The 25,382-nt window shown below is 42.3% G+C and overlaps 1 protein-coding gene across 1 annotated transcript in view; it reads left to right on the top strand.

The window, feature by feature from the left end:
• LOC111140633 (syntaxin binding protein 6) overlaps positions 1–24,492 on the top strand; it is a 251,147-nt gene extending 226,655 nt beyond the window's left edge. Inside the window, exons 5-6 of the mRNA XM_022492830.1 lie at positions 18,295–18,452; positions 24,371–24,492. Of these exons, the coding sequence (XP_022348538.1) occupies positions 18,295–18,452; positions 24,371–24,394 (182 nt within the window). The 3' untranslated portion in view covers positions 24,395–24,492. The remainder of the gene's footprint in view (positions 1–18,294; positions 18,453–24,370) is intronic.
• The last annotated feature ends 890 nt before the right edge of the window (positions 24,493–25,382 follow it).

The raw sequence follows: 25,382 nt of genomic DNA, 5'->3' as shown, positions 1-25,382 counted from the left end.
CTAGACCCTTTGTTCGTATCACGGAGGAAAACTCTCAAGAATCATTTTTTGAATTTCATAATTTCAAACCAGGTACATTGAACTTGATCTTTGATCAAGACGGCTTTTTCTCTTTAGAAATCCATGGTACATTTTCTGCAAATAAGCGATCTTGGGCCCTTTTCCCTTATCCTAAGCTAAGACGCTCCCTTAGCTTTTTTATTCCAATCTTTATCATTGCAGCTGGGATGTTTGTCAACTTTTCCTGGAATATTTACAATAGTCTCATCACTGGTCACCTTCCTTTCATCAGTCCCACCTCAACCTCATCATCATTTCTTTAGCACCATGTTGTTTCTTCCCCCCTATAAATTCCAAGGAGCATTAGCATCTGTATTACTCACTTACATAAGAGTCACATACCTTAAAAGTGTCCGGATTATTCATTTCTTAATAAATAAGGTCCTGCAGTGCCTGGGTGGCTCAGATGGTTAAATGCCTGCCTTCAGCTCAGGTCATGATCGTGGGGTCCTGGGATCAAGCCCCACATCAGGCTCATGGCTCAGTGGGGAGCCTCCTTCTCCCTCTCCCTCTGACTCTCCCCCAGTTCATTCTCTCTCTATCTCTCTCTCTCAAATGAATAAATAAAATCTTTTAAAAATATAATATTGTTGATAAGACTTTAACTTTTGGCTTCCCTAATAGAACTATAAGGACTTCTCTTCTTAAAGCCTTCTCAAGAAATCTATTATTTTGAGATTTGCTATGTGGGAATAAAATGTGGTTTTGAGGGGAAAAAATTAATTAATTTAAAAAAAATATATATATATGGATCCTTCCATAACAAGGATTGTATATGGCTTATAATGCTAGTTAAAAAACCCAATGAATGAAATACAGAATATTTTTAAACTGACAGAACTCTTCATATTTTATATGTGATTCTGTTAACATTTCTAGGGATGAAATATACTAAAAGTTTATTCTTCTATAAGAGTTTTCAATGCTTAATCCCTTTTAAAAGTGTGGTATTTAAACAGAGGAGGTGTGGAAAACATGCCTTCCTTCATATCCTAAATAGAGTAAACACAGGAAGAAGCAAAATCTGTTTTGGTTATCACTCACTTCATGTGTCATCTCTTTCCCACCAGAATCATCAAAATAATTTTGGAAATACTGCTATTTCTATAGAAAGTATATTTTTCCACATTAATTAAACATCCTGAACTTGCATTTTAGGCATGTTTATGTCTTTGACAGAATTTTTTTTAATCCCCAACAATTTAGAAAGATACTGTGTAATTGAAATTTTATTTCAATATGTCCAGAAGTTGATCCTTTCCATGTGCTGATCAGAATAGCACAACCCAAGATGAATGCCAGTGCAAATAAGGTTTTAGGCATAAATCATGACTTCATCACATCTTTATAAAATTAAAAACATCTTCCATTCTTTATCAATTTACTATTCCTTCAGCAAGCATCTATTGAACACCCACTATCATGCCTGGAGATGCTGAAAAATACAGGAACTTCCCCTGTGATCAAAAAGCTCCCAGTTTAGTGAGGTACACAAATAAGTAGACAAATAACTTTGGTGCCTTACAATAAATGCTTCATTAGAGAAATGCAAATGGTGCTATGGGAAGCATAGAGTGAATACCTCATCCAGCCTCAGGGCATCATTACCCAGTTACCGGAGGAGAAACTCTGGCTTAGTTATCAAGCTGTTGGATAGGAGGAGACATCAAGTAGAAGAAAACAGCGTGTGAATGCCATATCCTGTGTATAATGTAGCAACATGAGGCTGGGACAAATGCAAATCCACTCTTAGTACACTTCACCTCACAAGGTGTACCATTCAGAAACTCTCATGGTACTGAAAAGAATAGTGATTTTGTAGTCCACTAGACTTGAATTTCAGATTAAAATTCTGTAACAGACTAGCAGTATAATCCTAGGTGAGTTTCTGGATTTCATCAGTTTTAGGAGAGGAATAATAGTATGTATCTTAAGGGTATACATTAGGATGGATAGAAGAGTAGATATAAAGCATTTAGCACAGTTCCTGGCACATAGTAGGCTCTTAGCAAATTGTAGCCCCTGATGATAATAGTTGCATTTATAACCTTGATAATGGACATCCAGGCCTACAGTTGATTGAGCATTCTTTCCTTCTGTTTGTATCTGGTTAATATGAATTGAAGATGTTTGTGTTTCATAATATCGTTGCATGGTAATGGATGGGGACCATATTATTGTGGTGAGTGTTGAGTAATATATAGAACTGTCAAATCACTGTGTTGTATACCTGAAACTACGGTAACATTTGTGTGTCAAATATACTTCAGTAAAAAAAAAGATGCAGTGTGTATCAACTCCTCTCTATGTAATTGGTAGTAATTTGATTTGGTTGATGATAATTGTAGTGGATTTTAATGACCAAGTGGCACTTCTCAGGTTATCCTTCTTAGAAAGTAAAATATGTCATAGGAATTCATTAGTAATCAACCAAAATACATTAAGATTATAGAGTGACTAATGAATAGTCAGGAAACCCATTGGGACTACACGTCAATTTCAGAATTATGTGTGATACCACAGAGATGGTAAAAAATTCTGCTATGACTATCAGCCTGCACAGAAATTGCCCTTGACATGAGTTACCATAGCTGCTCATTCATCACCAGTCTGTCTGTGAGGTGAGAGTCTCAGTTTTGCATTCACCAAATTAAGACAAATTACATGACTCTCAAGTCTGAGCAGGTACCAGCATGGGACAGAACCAGAAAGAAAAGCTGTAGTCCAATGAACTGTGTGCTGAATTCTGTTGCTTTTGATGACTGTGTCTGAAGTGTAACTGACACTGACTTTATTCTCTTTATTATCTCCTAAATAATAGGATTTAACTATAGCAATAATGACCAAGTCTAAAGTGACCTTGGTGACTATAACAGATTTTTGTTATATTTAGCATATTTCACCTGGAATTTAGCAGCAATATTATCTTTTTCTGTGGCAGTTCATCTGTCTCATTTCTCCTGCTCAAGACAAGAAGTCTCTTGCACCTCTCTGGGTGCTAGTCACATTGCCACTTCACAGACGAAACTGTCAGACAGAAGAGCATTCAGTAATTGAAAGTCTTCTTCACAATCCTTTAGTCTTTCTACACCCCATCAGTTGGCCATGTAAGATATCCCTGGTAGTATGTATACACTTTTCTGTGAAGGCTATGATTTTTCCCTTGGATTTTATTATTGTGAACTAATAAAAGTTGAGAAATATCATGTGCTGAAGTGACAGATTGGTGTATGTGTGCATACTCGCTGTAGTGAATTTCTCCAGAATGTAAGGGTAACGCTTTCCAAAGGGGACAGTGTGGATTGTTTTAAAGAGTTCAGTTATGAGATTCTTAGTTTCTACATGTGTTTCTTAAATGGTAAAGACAGTTAAAACCTCACTGAGCTTCAAGTCCACAAAAGTGACTTCCAGGGCCAGCTGTGCTATCACTGGGATGTAACATTAGGCAATTCCTTTCACTTGACCCTCCGACCACACTTTTCTTTCCAGGGAATTAGATGATCCCTAAGTTGTTTTCCAATATAAGGCAGTGGGATATTTGCATGTTTTATGTGAGGAGGTTATGCTAAATTCCCAAAGAGCCTAATCACTTAACAATAGGTTTGAGACGCAGTTTGAATTAGAAGTAAAACATCTCTAAGGACCAATTTGGGCTGGACACACACTAATGTAGCATATATATTTTCTTAAAGAGCACTATAAATTGATTTTTGCTAACTGTGAAGGATATTCAAACTCAGACCTCATTCTTTACTCTTAGAGCCTCAAAACATTCTTTTATTGTCTTAACTCAAAATCATTTAATTTTCCATCCCATGTTAATAAATTAACCTTGGTGCGCTCTTTCTCCTTGATGAGTTTTCTCCATATTTTCCACCTTTTATATTCTTATTTCCTATTTATAACAATGTGTTTGTTTTCATACAGTAGCTCTATCTAGCCACATAATAGATATGGTATATGGGTCTGGTACTCTCCTCAGCACCAAGTATAGAAATGGGGAGGAGACAGTCAAGGATATGTAAGAAATTAAAATTCTTCTTGATTAAACAGACCGTTAAGTCAGTAATTATAATGTGTTAATATAGGAATAGAGACATGAACAAAGTGCTAGGGAAGCATGGAGTAGGGAGCACAACCTTCTTTTGAATCTTAATGAAGTCCAACTTATCTACTCTTGTTGCTTGTGATTTCAGTGTTACATCTAAGAAACCATTGCCTAATCTAAGGTCGTAATTTATGCCTGTGTTTTCTCTAGGAGATTTTTTTTTTAATATTTTATTTATTTATTTGATAGAGAGAGATCACAAGTAGGCAGAGAGGCAGGCAGAGAGAGGGGGAAGAAGCAGGCTCCCTGCTGAGCAGAGAGCCCCATGCGGGGCTCGATCCCAGGACCCTGAGATCAGGACCTGAGCCGAAGGCAGAGGCTTTAACCCACTGAGCCACCCAGGCACCCCTCTCTAGGAGATTTATAGTTTAGCTCTTGTGTTTAGGTTTTTGATCCATTTTGAATTTAAATTGTATGGTGTGAGGTAGGGTCTAATGTCATTCTTTCACATGTGGACATCCAGTTTTCCCAGTCCCCATAGATGAAGACTCTTCTTTTCCCAGTGAATAATCTTGGGATCCTTGGAGCCACCTTTCTGATGTATTGGCCTGACTTAATTTCCACTGTGCCAAATTCGCCTTGGTTTTTCTGCTCTCGGGCCATCTCACCTCAGTGTCCTTTGTAAGGCACCTTTATGTTTAGTTTAGGCTATAGGTAGAATCTGCAAACCCTTTTCCTCTCTCTCTTTAACATTGCTTCTAAGGTAAGCTTACCCATTGCCATTCTCTTTCTATGCCAATGACTTAGAAATTTTATCTCCATCCAAGACTTATCTGCAGAACTTCATGCTGAAATACCTGTTTGCCTTATTGACTTCCCTTGGATGTCTCACAGGCCACTTAAGCATAACACTCTCCAAAATGATATACTTGATTCTCATGTCTGCCCACCCTCAAACGAAGTTTGTTCTTCTGACAGATTTCTCTGTCTTGTAAATTGCACCGCTGTTTGCCCTTGTGCTCAAGTCAAAAGCCTGGGATTAGCTCACTCTTCTTCCTTTTCCTTCATCTCCTATATTCAGGCATCGGTATAGATCTTAAATCTTTCCACTTCTCTCATCTCTGCTGACATCATTCTAGTAAAAGCCACCATTATCTTTTACTTGGGTTACTGCAATAGCTTCTCAACTGCTCATTCTCTTTTCCCTCTTGCTTCTGTTCCCAAACAATAGCCAGAGTAAGAATTTCAAAAATGATCTCAGTCCAGGTGACTCTTACTTTAAAATGCTGCAGTGGTGGGGCATCTGGCTGGCTAGTTGGTGAAGCATCCAACTCTTGGGTTTGGCTCAGGTCATGATCTCAGGGTCTTAGGATGGAGCCCCGTGTTAGGCTCCATATTCAGCATGGAATCTGTTTGTCCCTCTCCCTCTGCTCCTCCCCTCCTCTTTGAGAGCTCTCTCTCAAATAAGTAAATAAAATCGTCAAAAAATTTTAAAAAGATGCTTCAGTGACTTCTGGTTGCACCTGCTTCTCCCTCTAGTCTCTTCTCACTCTACCCTCCCCCTTCTGTAGTCACACATTTGATTCCCAGGGACAGAAGTTTTTTCCTCTTTCCTCTTTCCTTTCCTCTTTCCTCTTTCCAAAGAAGGCTTTGCACATGGACTTTGCCCCAGCTTGTCTCTTCACACCCCAGCTTAAACATTGCCTCCTTAGACAGATCTCCCCACTGATGCTGAGTCAGTCCCCCTCCCCTTGATTTCACTAGCATAGCACATCATTTGGTAACTGCCCAGAAATTTTTAAATTGTGTGTGTGTGCACGTAACATAGATACCTTATATACATATTGTTTGAACCTATACAGAACCTATACATAATCTGCCTCTTGTTTCTAGATGATAAGCTCTTTGCCTGGCATAGGGTCAGGATCGGGTAGGTGGCCGCATGGGGGACAGAACATGTCTGCTACTCTGTTCCCTGCCTGCTGCTGTGCCTGTTGCAAAAAAAAATAGGTGGCAAGAAAACATTTCAGTGAATAAACAAAGCAGCAGATAATCTGGGAAAGGTGGAGTGATCTCTGATGAGTATGAATTACTAGTTGGTTAGGGAGGAAAAAGGCATCACAGGTTGAGTAACCAGAGGGTACAAAGGCCTATGCCTATTCCTGGAATCAGAACCATAAATTAAGCATCCAACTACAGTCAACATTTTTTTGTATTTCAACTTCATTTTTATACATTTTATATGAATATTAATAAGTTATGGTTTCCACAAAGTTATATGAAAGTATTATATCATCCTCATTGTTAAAAGTTTCATTACTGTTGATGTTCCAAATGTCACAACTTGTCCAGTAGGACCTGCTTTATTTATTTATTTATATATTTTTAGGACCTGCTCTGAACTTTTTTTTTTTTTTTTTTTTTAGCGCTAACCCTACCATCTTTGAAGGTATCCTTGTTATCTGGCAATGCTTCAAGCCTATCCAAGTTTTCTTTGCCCCAAGGCATGAAATCCACTATATTGCAAATAACTTGGCTTTCTTCTACAAGAAAACAGCGTTAGACACGAAAATCTAAGTGCTGGGTTTGCATTTGAGTACAAATGTTGCATGCTAGTGTTTGGACACCCTTATGGACAGAGCTAGACATGATGTTCCTTAGTAAGCTTTTTATTCACATTGATTTTTTCTTCCAAACTCATTTATGATATATTCTACTTTACCTATAGTAAAAAACTGATAAAATTTTAATGTATTTCTAAAATCTGTCAAGAAACAATGAGGCAGTGGATAGAAATTGGACTCTGGGAGTGGCAGATGCCAAGTGAATGGCTTGGCACAGGATCAGGAGGGCCCCTCTTGAGTTGATAGTATTGTACTATGAGTTGTACTATCAATCTTGTACTATCAACTTGAGTTGATAGTATTGTACTATGGATGAGCCCACAAAGCATTACAGCAAGGAGTGGGTGTGATCAGGTCAATAACAAGCAAAGAGGATGATGTGTTAGAAAACTGACAGACCAGTGGTCGCAAAACCACCCAGGCTACTGCATGGTCCAATAAGGCCTGGTGGGGACTGGAATAGAGTGGAGAGCTGAGTGGAGAGCCCTTGCTGAGGTAAACGCCCTGGGCTGCGTGGACACTTGTGTGTGGGATGTGACAGAAGGTTGGACTTAAAGGTGATTGAGCATAGGATACTGGGTGGACAGAAGGGCCAGGAACTAATACAGTGAATTCAGGAGGAGAAGGTCAGATGGAGTGTGGGAAGGCAAAGAATGGGCTGATTTAAGGTAGAATTTGAGAAGCAGCATGTATAGACAGTATCTGGCCCATGTTTATTCAACATTAAATATGTTGAGTGAATCAGATATTACCAATAACAGTGTGTGTTAAGCTCATACTGCATTACTAACACTATGCTAAGTATATATTAAATTTTCACAACAGTCTCTAGGAAAAATAAGCACTCTTTGTATCACCACTGTGCCAATGAGAAAAGATAGGCCCATTGAGACTAAGTAATTTACCTGAGGCCACAGAGCTAGTACCTTCTTCCCTCATACCCCTAACCAAGCAAGGAACACAACTCACAGGGAGTAATTGGTGTGGGGGCTGGGGGGCATTAAGAAATAGTCTGGTATAGAAGCCCAGAGAAAGAGCAGCTTATAAAAAGAAGTAGTCAGTCACCTTGTGGTGTAGTGGCCAAGTGGAGGAAACTTAAAATAGGCAATGGACTTGGTAGGCTATTGAACAAGTGAGCGGTGTTAGGACAGTTAGCTGGAAGCTACTTTTCTGGAAGTCCTTGGTGATTGGGAAGTACAAGGCTGACAATAGGCTAGATTGTTCCTTCAAGGATGTTCATGGTGGACGAATAGTGGAAGAAAGGCAAGCTAGAGACACTTTAGTGCCAGATACCTGAAGTTTCTCTCTTCAGTAGTGGTTAAAGTTCGCTGTCTACTACATGCCAGACACAGTTCTAAGTGCCCCCTTTGTACATGACCTCATTTATTCCTCACAGCAACCCTATAAGGTAGATAATAGACCAACCCCCATGACAGGTAAGGAAACAGACTGAAGCACAGAGGGTAAGTTATTAGTTCAAGGTCACCCAGGAAGTAAGCAGCAGATTCCACATGTTGAAAAGAATTAGTTTCACCAGTAGCACTATAGAGGGTTTTCAGATTGTGTCTATCAGGACTTGAAATTGTAGTTATCCAAGTAAAAGACACTGGCTTCCAACTCTAACAAAAGCAGTCCGCTATAGATCCTAGCTGGTTTATTGCCATAGGTAGCAAAGACAGAATGAACATAATCCATTTTATCAAATTTAGAGCCACTTTAGGTTTTTTTTTAACCTCAGAACAAGGATTCCCTCTTTGAAGTTACGTTCCAGCCACTTTTCTGAGAGTCCGATATTCTCTGAACAAAACCGAAGCAAAAGAATTTGTTCTTAAAATCATTCTCCTGATGCCCTATAACTCTTATAAGGACATGTTCATAAGGACCAAATTTATTTTGTCGTTGTTTCAAGTTTTTATTTAAATTCTGGTTAGTTAACATATAGTGTAAGAGTAGTTTCAGGTGTTAGAATTTAGTGATTCATCACTTACATACAACACACAGCAAGTGCCCTCCTTAATCCCTATAAGGACCACGTTTGAATGAATATTTAAAGGACTGGTGAATTTCTCTACATATCTTGAGTTTAAGGGCTAAAAGGAACTTGAATAAAACCCTAGGTATTTGACTCTTGCCATTGGGAATGTTGGAATAAAGCACTGGGAGGAGACTGTGAGCTTCTAGCCATCACTCCAAAGGACAGGGAGAGGGCATTGGGCTTTCTCCTGGGTCCTTAGCTATGGGGCATGACTGTGACTTGGGCACAGGCCAGGGTTCTACTAAATGACCTTTACATCTCCAACAGAAGAAATTCACCTGATAAAAGGATCCATTCTTGTTCCTTTAGTAATGCCAGTAATAGATAACTCCAAGGTCTCCTTCAGGTAGGCTTTTGAGTTTATGGGTTTACAAAGTATTCTTGAGCACTGAGTCCATTTTTCTTTGTCATCCAGCTGCAGGCAACAAACAAGTTTCATGGTCCCTGAAATTAGCCACCAACTTGAGACAAAAGATAATTCTGGAACTGCCATTCAGCGTGCTATATCTGTTCTGCTCTCTCTAGAAAGCACGCCTTTTTAACGTAATTACATGACTTGTCTATCTGTTACGGAATTGATGAAGACAGCCTGGATTTATTTTTCCTCCTTTAACTTAGGAGTCAATATAGTTTATTGTTGCATTTCCCAAAGCAGATTCTGCAGAAATCCACCCTTCTAAAATAATCTATGCAAAAGGACCCTGTGAATAAGTATCTTTCAGAAATTCTGCTGGCAGATCTCTTCTGCTCCCTCCCTACCTCCTCCTGATTCACAATTTACATTAGCATATTAAAGGTTTTTCAAAGTTCTGCAATAAAGGAACCAGCTAGATCGGCACTTCATAAAGTCATTTTTACCATAGAGTGGAGTTTTCTATGTGCATTCTTTTAAACCACAGAACCACTTTGGGAAATGCTGACATAGTCATCAAAAGCTTTGGGATCAACTCTCAGCTTCTACGTACTTGACTTTTTTAGCTTCCCTATATAAGCGAGCTCATGCAGTTTGTTTCTTTCTGTGTCTCGCTTGCCCAGGCCGGGAGGTGAGGGAAACAGAGAGATATTGGTCCCCGGATACAAAAGTGAAGCTCTATAGGATAGATAAGTCTAGAGAGCTAATGCACAGCATGATGACCATAGTTAATAATGCTGTATTGAATACTAGAAATTTGCTAAAAGTGGATTGCAGGTGCAATCACCAAAAAAGAAGAAAAAAATCTGAGATGGATATGTTAATTAGCTTGACTGTAGTGATCATTTCATTGTGTATATCAGATTGTCATATTGTATACTTGAAATATATATACAATTCTTTAAAATAATTTTTTTTTCAAGTTTTGGGGTCGAGATCTGGGTGATCTTGGGTAAGCTACTCCACCTCCCTGAGCTGTAAAATAGAAAATATTCTGTTGAGGACCTTGACAATTAACCACAGCACCCACACATAGGAGACATTCAGTGAATGGTAGCTGTTGCTGTGAGTGACTGATAGGCCCTCGCATCTTTGCCCAGCATGGGTTAAGGACTCTTCCTTTTAGCAAGGTTTTACATAAAGTAGCCTGAATTTGTAACAGAACTTGTCGATTAGTCGTTTCCACAAAATACAAATGAAATTTAACCTTTGGAAAAATCTCCATTAGGGGATCCTAGAAGGTGGCCCAACATTGAGATGCAGCAGTGTGGTTAGTATTGATTAGTCAATGTAAAGAGAAGGAGCTTCGTAATTTACCCGAACTCACAGATAATTAATGGAGTCTGTGAATTAAGAACCAACTTGTTTCACTGGGTAGGCCTTTGCATTTAATTACTCTGTTTGGAGAAGTTAGTATCATCATTATTATTTAAATTATGTTCATTTCTAAACCGTTTAGCGCCAGTCACAATCCTAAACTGAAGCTCCTAGGAAGCATCACGGTCAGGTAAGGTCAATTACTGCAAGTGGGGATGGAGGTGCACCCTCCTCTCAGGAAGGGACTCTCCTGAGAGTTCAAGGTGGCTTTAGATCTGAGAAGGGACCTGGCAACCTAGTTTCCACGTGACTTTTCTTTTGCTGATACGTCCTCTAGTGGTAAAGACCCTGAGCTGTGAAGACTGGAAACAAAACAAAGGAAAGGAAAAGTCGTCTTGGGTGAATCCCATAGAATTGTGACCATGAGAGTTCATTTGAATGTCACTAATACTGGACCAGACTTAAGTGTTCTTTATGTCCAGTCATGAAAATAGCTTTGCTAAAAAATAGTTATACCATAGCAAGAATAGAATAGGGACTATTTAAGCTACTCAGTGAATAAATTATTACTAAACACTGTGGACAGACACTATGAGGGTAACCAGTGTTCCTTGCCTATTAACAGATTTAATATAATAGAGCTCCCTGACAATTTTTGTGAGTTTATTGTATCCATGTTATTTTTTTTTTTCTATAATTGGTTTTCCTTTAAGTTAGTTTGGATCCATGGTGCATTATTGTACAGTTCTTCCTCCCTAGGTAAATTGACTATAGAGTAGAAGTAGTCCAAGCAAAACTATTAAAACTATTCCTTTAAAAAAAAAAAAAAAAGATTTTATTTACTTTTATTTTAGAGAGAGAGTGGGAGGCGGGGCAGAGAGAGAGGGAGACAAGCAGAATCCATGCTGAGTAGGGAGCCTGACATGGGGCTTGATCCCAGGATCCTGAGATCATGACCTGAGCTGAAACTAAGAGTTGGACGCTCAACTGACTGAGCCACCCAGGCACCCCCAAAACAATTCAGTTTTGAAACAGTGCTTTGAGATGAACAAGTTTACTCGGAACTGAGTATAGATTGGCATATATTTATTGATCACTTGTTTTTTTAGGTGATTTTCCTGCTTTTTTCCAAATAAGATGAGTATTTTACATTTCAAATATACATATCTATATATATCATCTTTACAGATACAGATATAAAGTATAGATAGATATGGATATAGATATTTGGTAGAGGAGGTAGCTGGTGAAAATTCTTGAAGTTGCCGCTTTCCTAGCTATTGAATGAGGAATTTTGATTATCAAGATACAACATGAATTTTAGGAAATTAGGTTGATATTTGAGCTGTTGGTGTGTTCTGTGTGCTTTTGAAAATCTTTCCCCTCCTCTTTCTCTTCTGTTGTTGCTTTTCAATACACCTTATTTTTTTCCCCTTGTTTTCCTATACACTGAAATTCATTTTAATTATGTTTTCAAACAGTGACTGAATGCAGTGTTACTGCTTTATCTCAAAGTTACAGCTTTTAAAGTCTACTCAATCACTTCACATAGAAGATGCCAACATAAAAAAAAGAGAGAGAGAGATGCCAGCATATATCTATTTTTTAAAAGCACATATCGAGTGGAACTGATGTAAATGCAACAACAATAAAGTAAGACTGGTCTCTACTCTCCAGAGACTATAATTCAAAAGGCGGTTGACTTTCTTTGCTGGGGTTGACAGGCTCTTCTCAGACTACTTGAATACATTTGGGTATTAATACACTTCCTGTCTATTTAGAGAGAATTATTGTTCTATCTGCCTTGGGAGACTATTGTATTTCCAGATTTAACTCAACACAACATGATGGGCCCCAACTTTTGAGTAAAGCATGCCTTGATACAGTGAGTTTGTGCTCAGCTGCCTCTCTGAGCAATACTCTGAGCTAGGCACCGCAGGTATACAAAGATATCTAAGAAGTGTCTTCTTTAAGCCTCAAGACACTTAGCCCCACAAGAGGATAGACAAGAGAGAGACACGCAATAGAATTGGGTGGGATTGTGCCATTTTTCCAAAGTTCCTAGAGGGCAGATGTGGTCTGAGGGAGGTGGAGAGGCTCACGTCCACTGACCACCTACAGGACTTGGCATATCTCTTCGCCTTCATTTCCACAACAGCCACATCAGCTGGATGGCATGACCCTCATTTGACCGATGAGAAAACTGAAGATCAGAGAAGTTAAATCTCTCCCTCAAAGTCATTCTGCCATTTTTGTCAATATAACCGTGCCTGGTGCATAGTGTGCTCTTCTGTGAATGGTGTTGAAAGTTGAGTGAATCTTTCAGGGAAGCAATTTTCCTCATGCATCGAGAGCCTCAAAAAAGTGTATGTTTTTTGAATCAACAATTTCATTTCTAGGAATTGTCAGAGATGTGGATAAAGATCGTGTCTTTATGTGTGTATGTCTGTAAATGCAATAAGGTAACTGCCACCTCATTTCAAAAAGCAAAACTTTCAGAAACACCCAGTATTCACAGGGAAAGAGTCAAATAAATTACAGAATACAATAGTATTTTTGAAGAATTTTTTTTATGACATGGTGTGGTGTCCACAATACAATGTGGACTAAATGTATATGGTGTGGTCTCCGCCATGTTTTAGAAAAGCATATACAGAAAAATTACTAGAATAAAATGTACCATAAATATCAATTGTTCTTATCTCTAAGCAATTGACTATTGCAGATTTTATCACTTTTTTATAGTAACGTATATTCTAAATTTTCTACAGTAAGTTTTTTTAACTTCTAATGAGAGGATATTTTGTTTTGTATTGTGATTTTTAAGGGATGACTGAGGAACTACTGCCCTGAGGTCTTCTTCCACACAGTTAATACAGATTGTGTCATTAATCTCATATAAGAAAATTCCTATGGAGAACCCATTTAACACAATGAGGAAGAGAACTGGCTCTGGAGGTGGGCTTCCTGGGTTCAAAATTTAGCTGTGCTATTTCTTTACTGCATGATCCTTGGCACATTGCTAAGCCTCTCTCTTGATGTTGGTGCTCCCATTGATAGAAGTGGGACCGTGTAATGCCCATCACGTAAGGTGGTTGTGAGAGGCAGGCTTAGTAAGTGCCTAAAACATAGCAACTGTTCAGGAAACTGTTATTTTTACATTGGATTTATTTATTAAGCTATTTAATGTCAGTTATTTTTATAACTTACAGTTTGTTTTAAGGCTAGTAACAACATTCTTTACCAACTTCTCCCCTTGCCTTTTACTATAGCAAATGCATTCCCCTTTTTACATTTTGGGGTTTTTTTGTTTTGTTTTTGTTTTTTAAGATTTATTTATTTACTTAAGGGAGAGAGAGAGAGAAAGAGCACGAGCAGGAGGGGCAGAGGGAGAGGGAGAAAGAATTTGAAGCAGACTCCAAGCAGAGCACAGAGCCTGACATGGGGCCCAGTCTCACAACCCTGAGATCATGACCTGAACCAAAACTAAGAGCCTGTCACTTAACCAGCTGTGCTACCCAGGCGCCCCTACATTTTGTTTTTTATTTAACTCCACTGAATTCCTGGCACAATTGCTAAACGAGATAGTTAACTCCATTAGACACAAACTGATCCCTTAGTCACTTGGCAAGTTTAGAATTTTAGTAACTTGTCAGATCTTGTGACAGCATCAGTTATATGTCCAACCCACTGCCAAGCCATGAAGAAATCATAGAAAGGATGATACATACCTCCTACCTCTCAACCAACATTTATGATCTGCTTTGTGCCATGGATCAGGAATACAGAAATGAAAAAGACATGGTCCCTGCCCTCAAGAAGTTTACCCTAGATAGCCAACATTACATGCATGAAGTCAATGCACCATTATAAGATTTTTTTTTTTTTAGATTTTTATTTATTTTAGAGTGTATGTGCATGGGGAGGGGCAGAAGGAGAAGGAGGGAGAGACCTCAAGCAGATTTCCCACGGAGCATGGAGCCCAGTGAGGGACTCAATCTCATAACCCCGAGCTCATGACCTAGGCCAAAATCAAGAATCAGTTGCTTAACCAACTGTGCCACCCAGGCGCCCTGTAGGTGCACCATTTGAAATAGACACAAGATAATGTGTGTGTTAGCAGCAGCCAGGCTATAGGGTGGGCTAGACATGACAAGGTTCCCTAAGAGGGAGTTTGAAGGGTACTGATGGAGCCACTTTAGGAAGGCTAAGATGAGAAGCAGGGTTCCAGGCAGAGATAACAATGTAAAGGCATATAAGTAAAAGAAACCTGACACATCTGTACAAATATAGGTAATTTGACAAGGCATAAAAGATGAGCTGAGAGAAAAGCAAGGCAGAAGTCTCAATTTAAAAAAAAAAAAAGTCTCAGTTTTATCTTTTGAGTGGGGAGATGGTAACAGATTCACCTTTTTAAAAGTTTAGTATGAAAGTGTGGAAGATGAACCCAAAAAAAAGGTATGGAGACAGCTAGACAAAAGGCTATTGCTAGAACTCTGAGAGTAGGAGGAACTAGGTCAATGCAGAAACAGTGAAGATGGTGAAGAGAACAAAGTAGAGAGCTATGTAAAAGGAGAGCTTTAGCTCTACGGGGTAAAAGGGAGGATATAGACTGGACCACCAGATTTCTGAATTGAGGAACTGGGCAGATAGTGTGGGTTGTTCACTGAGCTGGGGACCCCAAAGGAAAAGCAGGCATGAAGGGAAAGACAGTGGGGTCAGGTTTAGACATAATGAATTCCAGGTGACCTTGGGTCACTGGAGTTGTCAAGTAAGAAAACATACAGGGCCAGACCTTAGCAGCACAACCTAGTGAAAGATGGAATTCAGTCATGCCATGAGTTGAGTAAATTGATCTATGGAGAGTCTATAGATGAGAGAGAGAAGAGGGTCAAGGATAGAAGCCCGGAACTGCAGCTTTAGCAAGATCTCAGAGAGAAGGAAGTAAGCAAGCAAGAGACCTGAGTAAAGAGGAGGAAGATTCAAGATTTAGGGAATGGCCAATATAATGAAATGGTGGCCTTGGGGAATTTATCATCTACCGGTGAAGAAATGAGGTAGAAAAGTTGCCTATGAATGTCCTTGAGTAAGTGCCTACGAAGGATATAGACAGGTCTTACAGAGTTGAGGGGAAGGAGGGTGTGGAGTTGACCTGAAGCTTGACAAAGGTGATAAGACTTTATTCACTGAGCCTGAAATTGGTTAGAATTGAAACCAAGAGAGAGAGGTCATTTCAACCAAGGCCCTGGGATTTGTTCAAATCCATCCTCATGTCTGAAAATAACTGGAGGTGGGTTTTCTATTGATTGTGGTAATCAGTGTCATCTTCGAATACTGAAGACAGCATTTGGTTCTCTCTTAGTAATAATGCCCATTGGCTAAACAGTATCATATAAAACTGGATGCAGTGTTACCTGATATCTTGTACAAGATTCAGGAAGTCATGACAAGAAACAATATGGCTTATTCCAAAAACACAGAGGTGTCTAACTTGGAGGACATGAGGGTTAATTTCGATGGGAAAAGACAAGTCCTAGTTACATACCCTTCTAATTTTATGGTAGCTTATTCTAAAATCCCTTCGTTTAATACAGCTATTCCTGGCTGTGAAGTCGCAAATTCCCTGCCCCATATTTTCCCTAGCCTCTGGTGGCTAAGCTGTGGGTATGTGAAAGGAAGCATGAAAGGGAGAAAATTTTAGTGTGTTCCGACCACTCCTTTGCCCCTTCCAGTCCTTTCCATCTTCCCATTCCATCCCACTGGCCTCTTTCTTCCCAAGACCACTTGACTTACAATATGGCATGGGTACTAACTCTTCATTGACCAAGAGGAATACCTTAAGGACAGAAATAGTCAGACATTACCTTGGGAAACAACCTGTCAAATCTGTCTCCACTAGTCTGCTCACAATTCTGTCTTCTTGTCTTGCTTCCCACAACCTACACCATACCTGCAAAGAGAAAGCTACAGAATAAAGAAAAGTCATTGGAAAATCAGGTTCCAGTGCTGCCCATGCCACTTCCTTAGGGATATGATCTTGTGCAAGCCACTTAACCTTAACTAGTCTCAGTCTTCTCAGAAGAATTTGTGTGACAGTCAAATGAGATATTTGTCAAGGTGCTTAAGATTGCAAAATGCTATTCACATCTTAGGGAATGGTCTAACATGGGCTATCATCATAGTCATGAATATGATGTGAAAAAAGAGTGGGGCCAAGATTTCTCCTCCTCCTCCATCTGTTCTAAAGACCTAGACCTTCCATTCAATCCTTATATTCAACCAGTTTCCTCCAGAGCCTCATCTCTGTTAGTTCCCATTAATCTGTGTTGATTTATCTTGGCTCATGCAGTGCTTAATACAACTGAGTAATACTAAGTTACCCCCATTCTCCTCCCCTTAGCACATAGTAGAAGCCCTTAAAATCTATTCCTAGGGGCGCCTGGGTGGCTCAGTGGGTTAAGCCGCTGCCTTCGGCTCAGGTCATGATCTCAGGATCCTGGGATCGAGCCCCGCATCGGGCTCTCTGCTCAGCAGGGAGCCTGCTTCCTCCTCTCTCTCTACCTGCCTCTCTGCCCGCTTGTGATCTTTCTCTGTCAGATAAATAAATAAAATCTTTAAAAAAAAAAAATCTATTCCTAAAGAAGAAAAATGGGAAACAATTTACAAGTCCTTTGTAGGCACCAGGCACTTTCTTTGCCTGAGATTCTGTTCCACAAACCACAGACTTTTCCCACAGAGGAGAAATTAAGAAGCCTTTACAAGCTGAAACCAAGGGAAATTACATTTCTATTAAAAGCTGTCTATGGCTAGATACATCCATCTCAAGTACAAAGTTAAATGATGTAATAAACTTATTCAAAGACGTAAGGCTATTACCTAAAATGCTATTAACTATCTTTCACTCAATGTTAACAAAATAGAGCTATAAATTTTCTTGGGTTATAATTTTGCAAGTTGCTTGTTCTCAGTGGGTTATGCCTCCACTGTTGAATTCTGTATTTCCATCCTGGCAAATGGGATGTCAGGGATACACAATCCTTTGAAATGTGGTGGTTTTCAATATTCTCGTGAATCTGGAAATGCTCAGTTCCTTCTAAGGCTGGTTTCTGTCACCATTTTCTACCTCCTGGCTAAGTGCAGTTTTGAGGCCCCATATTTCATAAACTGGAGATCAGAGCCAAGAGGGCCCAGCCAACCAAGCCATGGCTCAAGATTCAAGGTTGTGAGCTGGCACATCTCCTCTGAACTCTGAGACCGATTCACAGCTTCTCATAAGAAGCCATGCTTCTAAGGATGACAAGGTAAAATGGAAGGGAGGAGTTAAAAGAAATACAGAGCATTCTCTCAGAAAAAGTTCTGCTCCCCTTTTCTGGTGGGATTTCACTTAAACCTCAGGTGAAGAGGATATGTCCGTAAGACCCAAATATATCTCATTGAACTTGCCTAATTGTATAAATTTGTCAGGATTTCCATTTGCTTTTGCAAGCCCAGTCCTAAATCCAAATAGCCCGTCCCTTGGACCCTCCCCAGACACAATGGCAGGAGAATGGTCGTGAGGGCTACGTTAATGAAAGGGATGTGAGAGAGCCATCGGCATTTGCCCGAGTCCTGCAGGCTGTGGGTCCTCTTCCTACACATGCGCAGTTAAACAAGCTCCCAAGAAATGTTGACGGATTCCTAGGTACCCGAGGCTTCCCTGGAGGGAACCCCCTTGCCCTTGCAGGTGCCCAGCCCTCACAGGCTCTGTTGCCAGAGGTCAGCCCCAGCAGCCCCTCATGCTCTTGCTATGCTTCTTCAGGAAACAGCATCCTCCATTCGGCGGCCGACAGCGTGACCAGCGCCGTACAGAAAGCCAGCCAGGCCTTGAACGAGCGCGGGGAGCGGTTAGGCCGAGCAGAGGAGAAGACAGAAGACATGAAGAACAGCGCCCAGCAGTTCGCGGAGACTGCACACAAGGTGGGTCCCACAGGGGCGCGGAGGTCTCCACTCTGGAAGCTCAGGGAGCTTTGGCTCCAAGAAACTTTTTTCGGTGCATTTCCCATAGTGGAAGATATAAAATCAAGCCCTCCCCTCCCCCCAATACATCCTGCTGCTTAGTAAGTACCAGAATCATAAAATATTTCTTCATGTACCCATTTCTTCATTTCTTTCCTTGCTAATGTCTCTCTCTGACCATGGATCTGGATCTTTGGGAAATGCTGGCCATCCTTAGTTCCTGCCCAGAATTTTAGGGCTCAAGTTTCAGGGAAGAGAATGGGGGTGGAAGAAGTCAGATCCACGAATATCCCTCCCCCTGTGGCCAATGCTTGAAAAAGGACTTGGGTCTGTCGTTGTGTACTTTTCCTTGCCATCCTTTTCCGGTCACAGTCATGAGCCCAGCATCCTGTTCTTATCTCTTCGCTGTATAAAAAGCAAGTTCTAGTCCCCCACACCCAGGGTACCTCAGGGCTGCTTGCCCCTCTGCAAGAGGGCTTGGATCTCGAAGGCTGCCCTGACTCGTGCAGGGCTGCCCTGACTCGTGCAGAGCTGCCCACAGGGCTCCTACCTGCTCTGAATCCGGGTCATGGCATTTCCCACGTGACCACAGGCACACACGTGCACTTTCACACGCTCCCGAAGAATGTGCCTTTCAGCAGGGGAAAGGGTAGTTTTTATTGGCAGCCAGCTCTCTGAGGCAGTTGCAAACCAAAGGAAAGAGCAGCCCTGTTAGTCAGGTGATAAAGACGATTTACGACTGATCTTGTGCTTCAGGTCAGAGGGCAGTTGTCTGGCTAGGGATTGGAATTTAGGTTTCCAGGAACAACCCCTGCTGATAACTGTTGGCATCTCCGACTCACAATCCGGCCTTCCAGATAGGCTTTTCAGGTGACCTTTGGGGAAAAAGTTAACTTACTTCAACAGAAAATCCCAGCTCTGCTGAAGAAGCGAGAATAGAACCACCTGAAAAGTGACAAGAAAGGTCCCCCTAGCTGAGTCTAGCTGGCCTCTCCCAGGGGTTCATTCCCAGGGCAAACTGTGGATCTGAACCCCCAGGGGATGCTTCCTGCCTTCCTGTCCTGCCCCTGTTACCCAGATCTGTTTCCTTGTGTCATCAGCTCTCTGTCCTCTTGGGGTCTTATCACACCCCTGCCTCCAGGGCCCATGTGGGCTTCCCTGGAGAAGACCTGGCCAGATCTGGCTGAAAACGCAGTTGGCCCTGCTCGAGGGCAGACCCTTGCTCACCACATGTCACGGAAAGAGGGAGCTCAGACTTAAGATTTCCATAAGGTACATATTTAAGGTTCCTTCTCCAGCCTTTGTGAGACAGAAATAAGGATGAGATGGGAACACTAGAATTCCTACCCTGGCTTCATTTATAACCACAGCAAATGTTGTGATTGGCAGAGGGGCGGTAGTGGAAGTCTGGAGAAACAGTCAAAGTGTTGATTTGGGGAAGGGAAGGCTAAAGGGAGTTATTTTTTAATTATCTTCAAGTCTTGGAGGGGTGGGTAATAGTACAGGCAGTTTGAACCTTGCCATACAAAATAGAGCATTCAGCAGTGCACTGATAAGATTCTGCTAAAACCAGACTTTAGGTGAATGATTGAGATCATGAGCTGGGTTACCAAGGAAGTCTGTGAAATCGTTCTTCCTAAGGCGGAGTAGACAATACCTGGAGATCACCCATGTGGGCGTCCCCCTCGGAGGCGGTTGTACAAACACTGGGGTGGATAACCTGACCAGATGGCCATGATTCTTGGCCCCAGTTGCCCTGTTTCCCTGATGTTGTGGCCAAGTGTGCTGGGTGTGTGGGAAGGCAGTCTGGTGTGGTTAGCATCTTGTGTTTGATTTACCATCCCAGTGACCTTGGGCAAGTGCCTAATTTCTCTAAGCCCCAGTTTCCTCATCAGTAAAATAAGGATAATTAATAACAGTTGGCGTCTCCTAGGGCATTGAGAGAATTGAATGAATTCAAACCTATAAATCTATGATCACAATACCCGACATATACAAGTCTGAATTAATACTGGCGATAATAATTTCCATGAAAATGATTCTGTTGAACCTGCCTTATACCATCCTACAACGAGCACTGTAGGTGGATGGAGAAATGTGATTGAGGACCCCAACAAAGGGATGGGGAGGGCTTGGAGATGAAGATTTTGTGCCCCCCAAAGTGGGGTGGGCAGGGCTTCTACTAAATTCAATACTTTCTAAACACAGAACAACCCTTGAAACAGGGCCTGTCAGCAGAAACTGATTAGGCCACCAGAGGCAAGGGGCCTCTGGCCTTGACCTCTGGAAGGATTGGTGCCAGCCAGCAGCCTATTTCCAGGAGAGATGGAGGGTAGAGGGGGGCAGTCTGCCCTGGTTTTGGCTTCCCTGCCTGTGGGTGTTCTAAGAGGGAGGTGAAGGGGTTGCTGGTGTCTATTAGTGCATGTGAGGGAGCAGGAGCTAGACACTGTCCTGGCCAGACGTGGTTTTCTAAAATTGGGATGTATGCTTGTGAAGCACCAGCATTGGCAGCATTCTCACAAGGAGAGTGACCTCTTTAGTTAAGGTGTGGCTTTTTCCCAGGGACTATAGGACTCCAGATCTAAACCCACTGGCATGGCCTGACCGTGAAGGTGTCATTTCCCCAGCCAAGCCTCCACCAGACCTGCTGGTGAGGACAGCGTTCAGAGGCAGAAGCCAGCTTTCCACCCCCGCCCCAGACAAGCAGCTTTGTTGATTCATAGTGGGCTGTGTTTCCGGGCTGAGACAGGGGGTATGTGCCAGCACCCTTCGCAGACCACAGCAAAACCAGGGGATGGCTCCTCCGTGTTCCCCGATTGACTATGGCACACTTTCCTACACTGCAGTCAAAAGGATCTTTCTGACTTTTCCCAGGACTCCTGCAATGACCCAGGTACATCAGTGAGTGGACCACCTTCACACAGCCCCACCACCAAGATACCTGGGTGCTCATCTCCAGGAGAGCAGATAGAAAATGTTCCTGCACCCCCTCTCCCCCAGCTCTATTCGGCCTCCTTGAGGAAGCATGGTTCCTTCCTGAGCTGTGGGCTTGGCCCGGTCTCAGCCCTTAGGGAATACAGCGCAACCCCAGAATGGGCCTGCTCACTCTCCACTGCCCCAGAAAGCTGAACGCTGCCGTGTATGCCGTGCTCGGACACCCGCCCCAGGCAGTGAGCCCACAGGCGAAGGCAGCACCCACACCCAGGCAGCCTCAGATGACAGTTCTCAGAGGAAGGAGCACTGAGCTGCCCTGTTCTGTACAAGCTCGTGCTTGCAGGGGGAGAGGGGAGTAAGTGGCATTTCTCTCACCAGCAGGGAGTGGCTGCCTCTGTCCCCACTATAGTCACCCGCTTCCTGTGGGTCCCTGAACCAGAAGGGACCTCAAGAGTCCAGGCCTCTTAAAATTCCCCCCATATGAGTAACAATTTATTACTGTTTAGAGGGAGTCATTTACACAGCTTTGAAAGAGAAAGCTTTCCATGAGATAGTAAGAAAACAAAATACACCCGAAGGAAATTTTTATCTCCTCTTCTGTAAGAACTCTGACATCTAACCTGATCCATAAGCATTTGAGTTAGAGAGGATATTTATAAACATGACAAGATGGAGGTATGGAGCAGTTCTGAGTTTAGGGCTCAAGGTCATGCAGCAAATTTGGAGAAGAGGAGCAGCAACACCCTGCCTTCCATATTCCAAAACTTCTCACTCCCAGAGAATTTTAAAAAACAACAGCAAAAACAAAAACACCTTAGGTAGCGTGGAAATGATGCCACTTTCTGCAAAGATACTTTAAATATTAAGGATCCAGTCCCATCATATTTCTGCGATGCTGAGCTGGCCACGGCCCCACCTGGCAGGGGCTCCGTTCAGGGCCATCCAAGACCCACGGTAGCAGTAACCAGGGCCTGGTGCGAGCAGTGGTACAGTTGTTGTTGAAAATTAATGACTGTGGGTGAATTGGCATGAGCCCATTAGCTGAAGGTTAACAGCTCCGTGAATAACAGGACAGCAGCGCTGATCAAATATTTATGTTGGGTATTCATTATGCACAACACTTAACAGCTCTGTGTTGATTGGAATGGTCCACATTGCTGAATAATGTATTAAAACTGGAGACGGAGCAAGAAGTGGAGTCCCTACAGTGGAGGGACTGCGGGGGACAGGGCCCTGGAACAGGTCAGACACCCCACATGTCTGTGGACCATAAACTCTCCGGGGTCAGGAGTCCTTAGCCACTCCACCTTTCTGAGCAAAAATACACAGCGCTTAGCCCGGCAGCATAGGGAGCACGCTCACACACACCGTCCGACAGCTGACAGTCCTGGTGTCCGCCCCGCAGAGGGTCTGCAGAGGTCTCACTGAGGCTGCCTTCCCCAGGCAGAGGCATGGGGAGCTCTTCCAGGAGAGCTGAGTTTAGCAGCCCGAGGGTTAGGTCCACACGTCCCCCTCCATCCCGTGCTGACCTGGCTTGGTGCCGCAGCTGCAGAGGAAGTGTCTGCTGCTCTCGCAGGTGGTCTGAGGTGGCAGCCGCCGGGTTTGACTTTGTTCTTTTTTTTTTTTTTTTTTTTTTTTAAAGATTTTATTTATTTATTTGACAGAGAGATCACAAGCAGGCAGAGAGGCAGGCAGAGAGAGAGGAGGAAGCAGGCTCCCTGCTGAGCAGAGAGCCCGATGCGGGGCTCGATCCCAGAACTCTGAGATCATGACCTGAGCCGAAGGCAGCGGCTTAACCCACTGAGCCACCCAGGCGCCCCTTGACTTTGTTCTTGAAGACATCAAGGAAAGGGAAGGTGGACCCGAAGGCCCTGGGTTATACAGGAGAGATGGGTCATTGACACTGCCCAGAAGATGGCCACTGCCACTGTGTGGAATCAGAGGGCTCCCTGGAGCATTCTTTAAGGACCAAGAACTTGGTCGTGAAGCAGACAAGGCTTTCTCCAGAGCTGTTGCCCATAGAGAACCACCGGCTATTTGCTCCAAACCATTCTGAGTGGCAGAACCTGTCTCCTACTCCCAGTCCCAATCCCCTCCCTAATGCCAGAGGCTGGACACGTGAGGAATTACAGTTCAGGCTCAGCTCTGCCTTCAGGGTCATCTCAGGGTATGGGCTCCTTGGAAAGGATCTAAGAAAAGCAAAGTCAGATTTAACTTAACGTTCCATACCTGCCTGTGTTGCCTTCAGTATATCATCATGGGCTCTAGCTGGGCTTGGGAAGTTACTGAATGACACAGTGGTATTAGCGTTCCCATCATAAAGGTCAAACATTTCAGCAAGACAACTATTTCTCGAATACCAGCAGGAGGAGTGGTAAATGGAGGTCTGGTTTCGGTCTCTTGTTCAGCATCTCGTCAGTAACACCGCTTCATCGTCAAGAGCTTTTGAACTTGGTTGGAGGTCCAGGCTGGATTAATGAGTGGATTAATGCCAATTGTTTTTCTACAGTTGATTTTTAATACTTAATAAGATACCAGTAAATACTTATATTTGAGGAGTGTTGGTCTTTCTGAATAACTAGTAACCCAGCAGCGCAGAGACCTGGGTTCTACTCCTACCTGTTCCTAGGTCAGTCCCTCCTTCTGCCTGTGCCCTTGGCTGCCCCTTCAGTGGAGGGCGGGAAAGCCGCATAGCGCACTCCCCCTGCAGGACACGGAACACCAAGGAAACCACTGTTAAGGAGGAATAACAGAGGCAGTGCTCTGTGGGCTCTTGGAGAAAATGTTGCACATCCACTAGATGCCACTGGGAATAATATGGCAATCCGCCACAGCGAGTAAAACCTCGGTGCTGCCTCTCATCATGGATTTGGGGAGGGGAGCAGCGCGGTGAGTTCTCCCCAGTGCTAACAATGCTTAACTTTGCCATCCCTCTTTCTCCTTAGCTTGCCATGAAGCACAAGTGTTGAGACACTCCCTGTCGCGGCAATGACCCTCTCGAGAGAAATGGAAGAGTTTGCTCAGCAGTTTTTACAAGAATTCCGGACCTCTGCTTTTTTTTTTTTTTTCTCCAGTATATGGACATTTAGGTTTTTTTGCTTTTCCTTTTCAGACGTTAATACGAAAGAAAAGACGTAGTGTTTATACATTTCACTAAGGATTGTGCTAAGAAATGCTGCAGTGGCATCAGCTTCGTTTGGTTTTTTTATTTTCTTTAACTGTATAGACATAAGTCTTCGTATGTGTCTTCTCTAATTTTTTTTTTTTCAGTAGTTTGGATATGGAATTTGGACCAAATGTTATGCTGAGCTGGGTCTAAACTGGCAACATGTTGTTGTCTTTTTTTCTTGATATTAAACCAGAGAGGCGCCTGGCTGGCTCAGTCAGTAGAGGACACCATTCTTGATCTTGGGGTCGTGAGTTCAAGCCCCACTTTGGGTGTAGAGATTTACTTTGAAAAAAAAAAAAATGTGATATTAAGCCAGAAGACCTTTTCATGTGGTGACATCAGATGTTCTTGTTCCTGGTTGGAAATCAAGCAGTGACTTTGTCACTTTGTCATTGCTTCTCTCAGTCTCCAAGCCACTCTTAATTTGAAGGTTAAGATTCCGTATCTTGAAACACCAGTCTGTATTATGGCAAACAATTGAATTTATCAGGGGAAACAGCAGTCTTAGATTTTGCTTTTTATGTCATAATCTTTTGCATGAGCCATCACCAGCATTCCAAAAAAAAAAAAAAAAATCAGAATGACAGATAGAAATCTACTTTCTGAGCTGCAGTTTAAATACTTCCAGTACTTGTTTCTGTGCTGATTATTTGCAGTTATCATTGGAAGGGGAAAAACTTGAGATCAAAGACATAAGGAAAAGCCTATTTAAAAACCTCTGTGCATTCATGAATGTCTCTTTCTTTTGTCATTGCCCCAAATTATGGCAGCCAATATTGAAAAGAGCT

Source organism: Enhydra lutris, unplaced genomic scaffold (genome assembly GCF_002288905.1).
Source record: "Enhydra lutris kenyoni isolate GAN:26980312 unplaced genomic scaffold, ASM228890v2 scaffoldscaffold4, whole genome shotgun sequence".
Lineage (NCBI taxonomy): Eukaryota > Metazoa > Chordata > Mammalia > Carnivora > Mustelidae > Enhydra > Enhydra lutris.
Note: the sequence above shows the minus strand (reverse complement) of the source record. Positions and strands in the feature narration are given on the sequence as shown.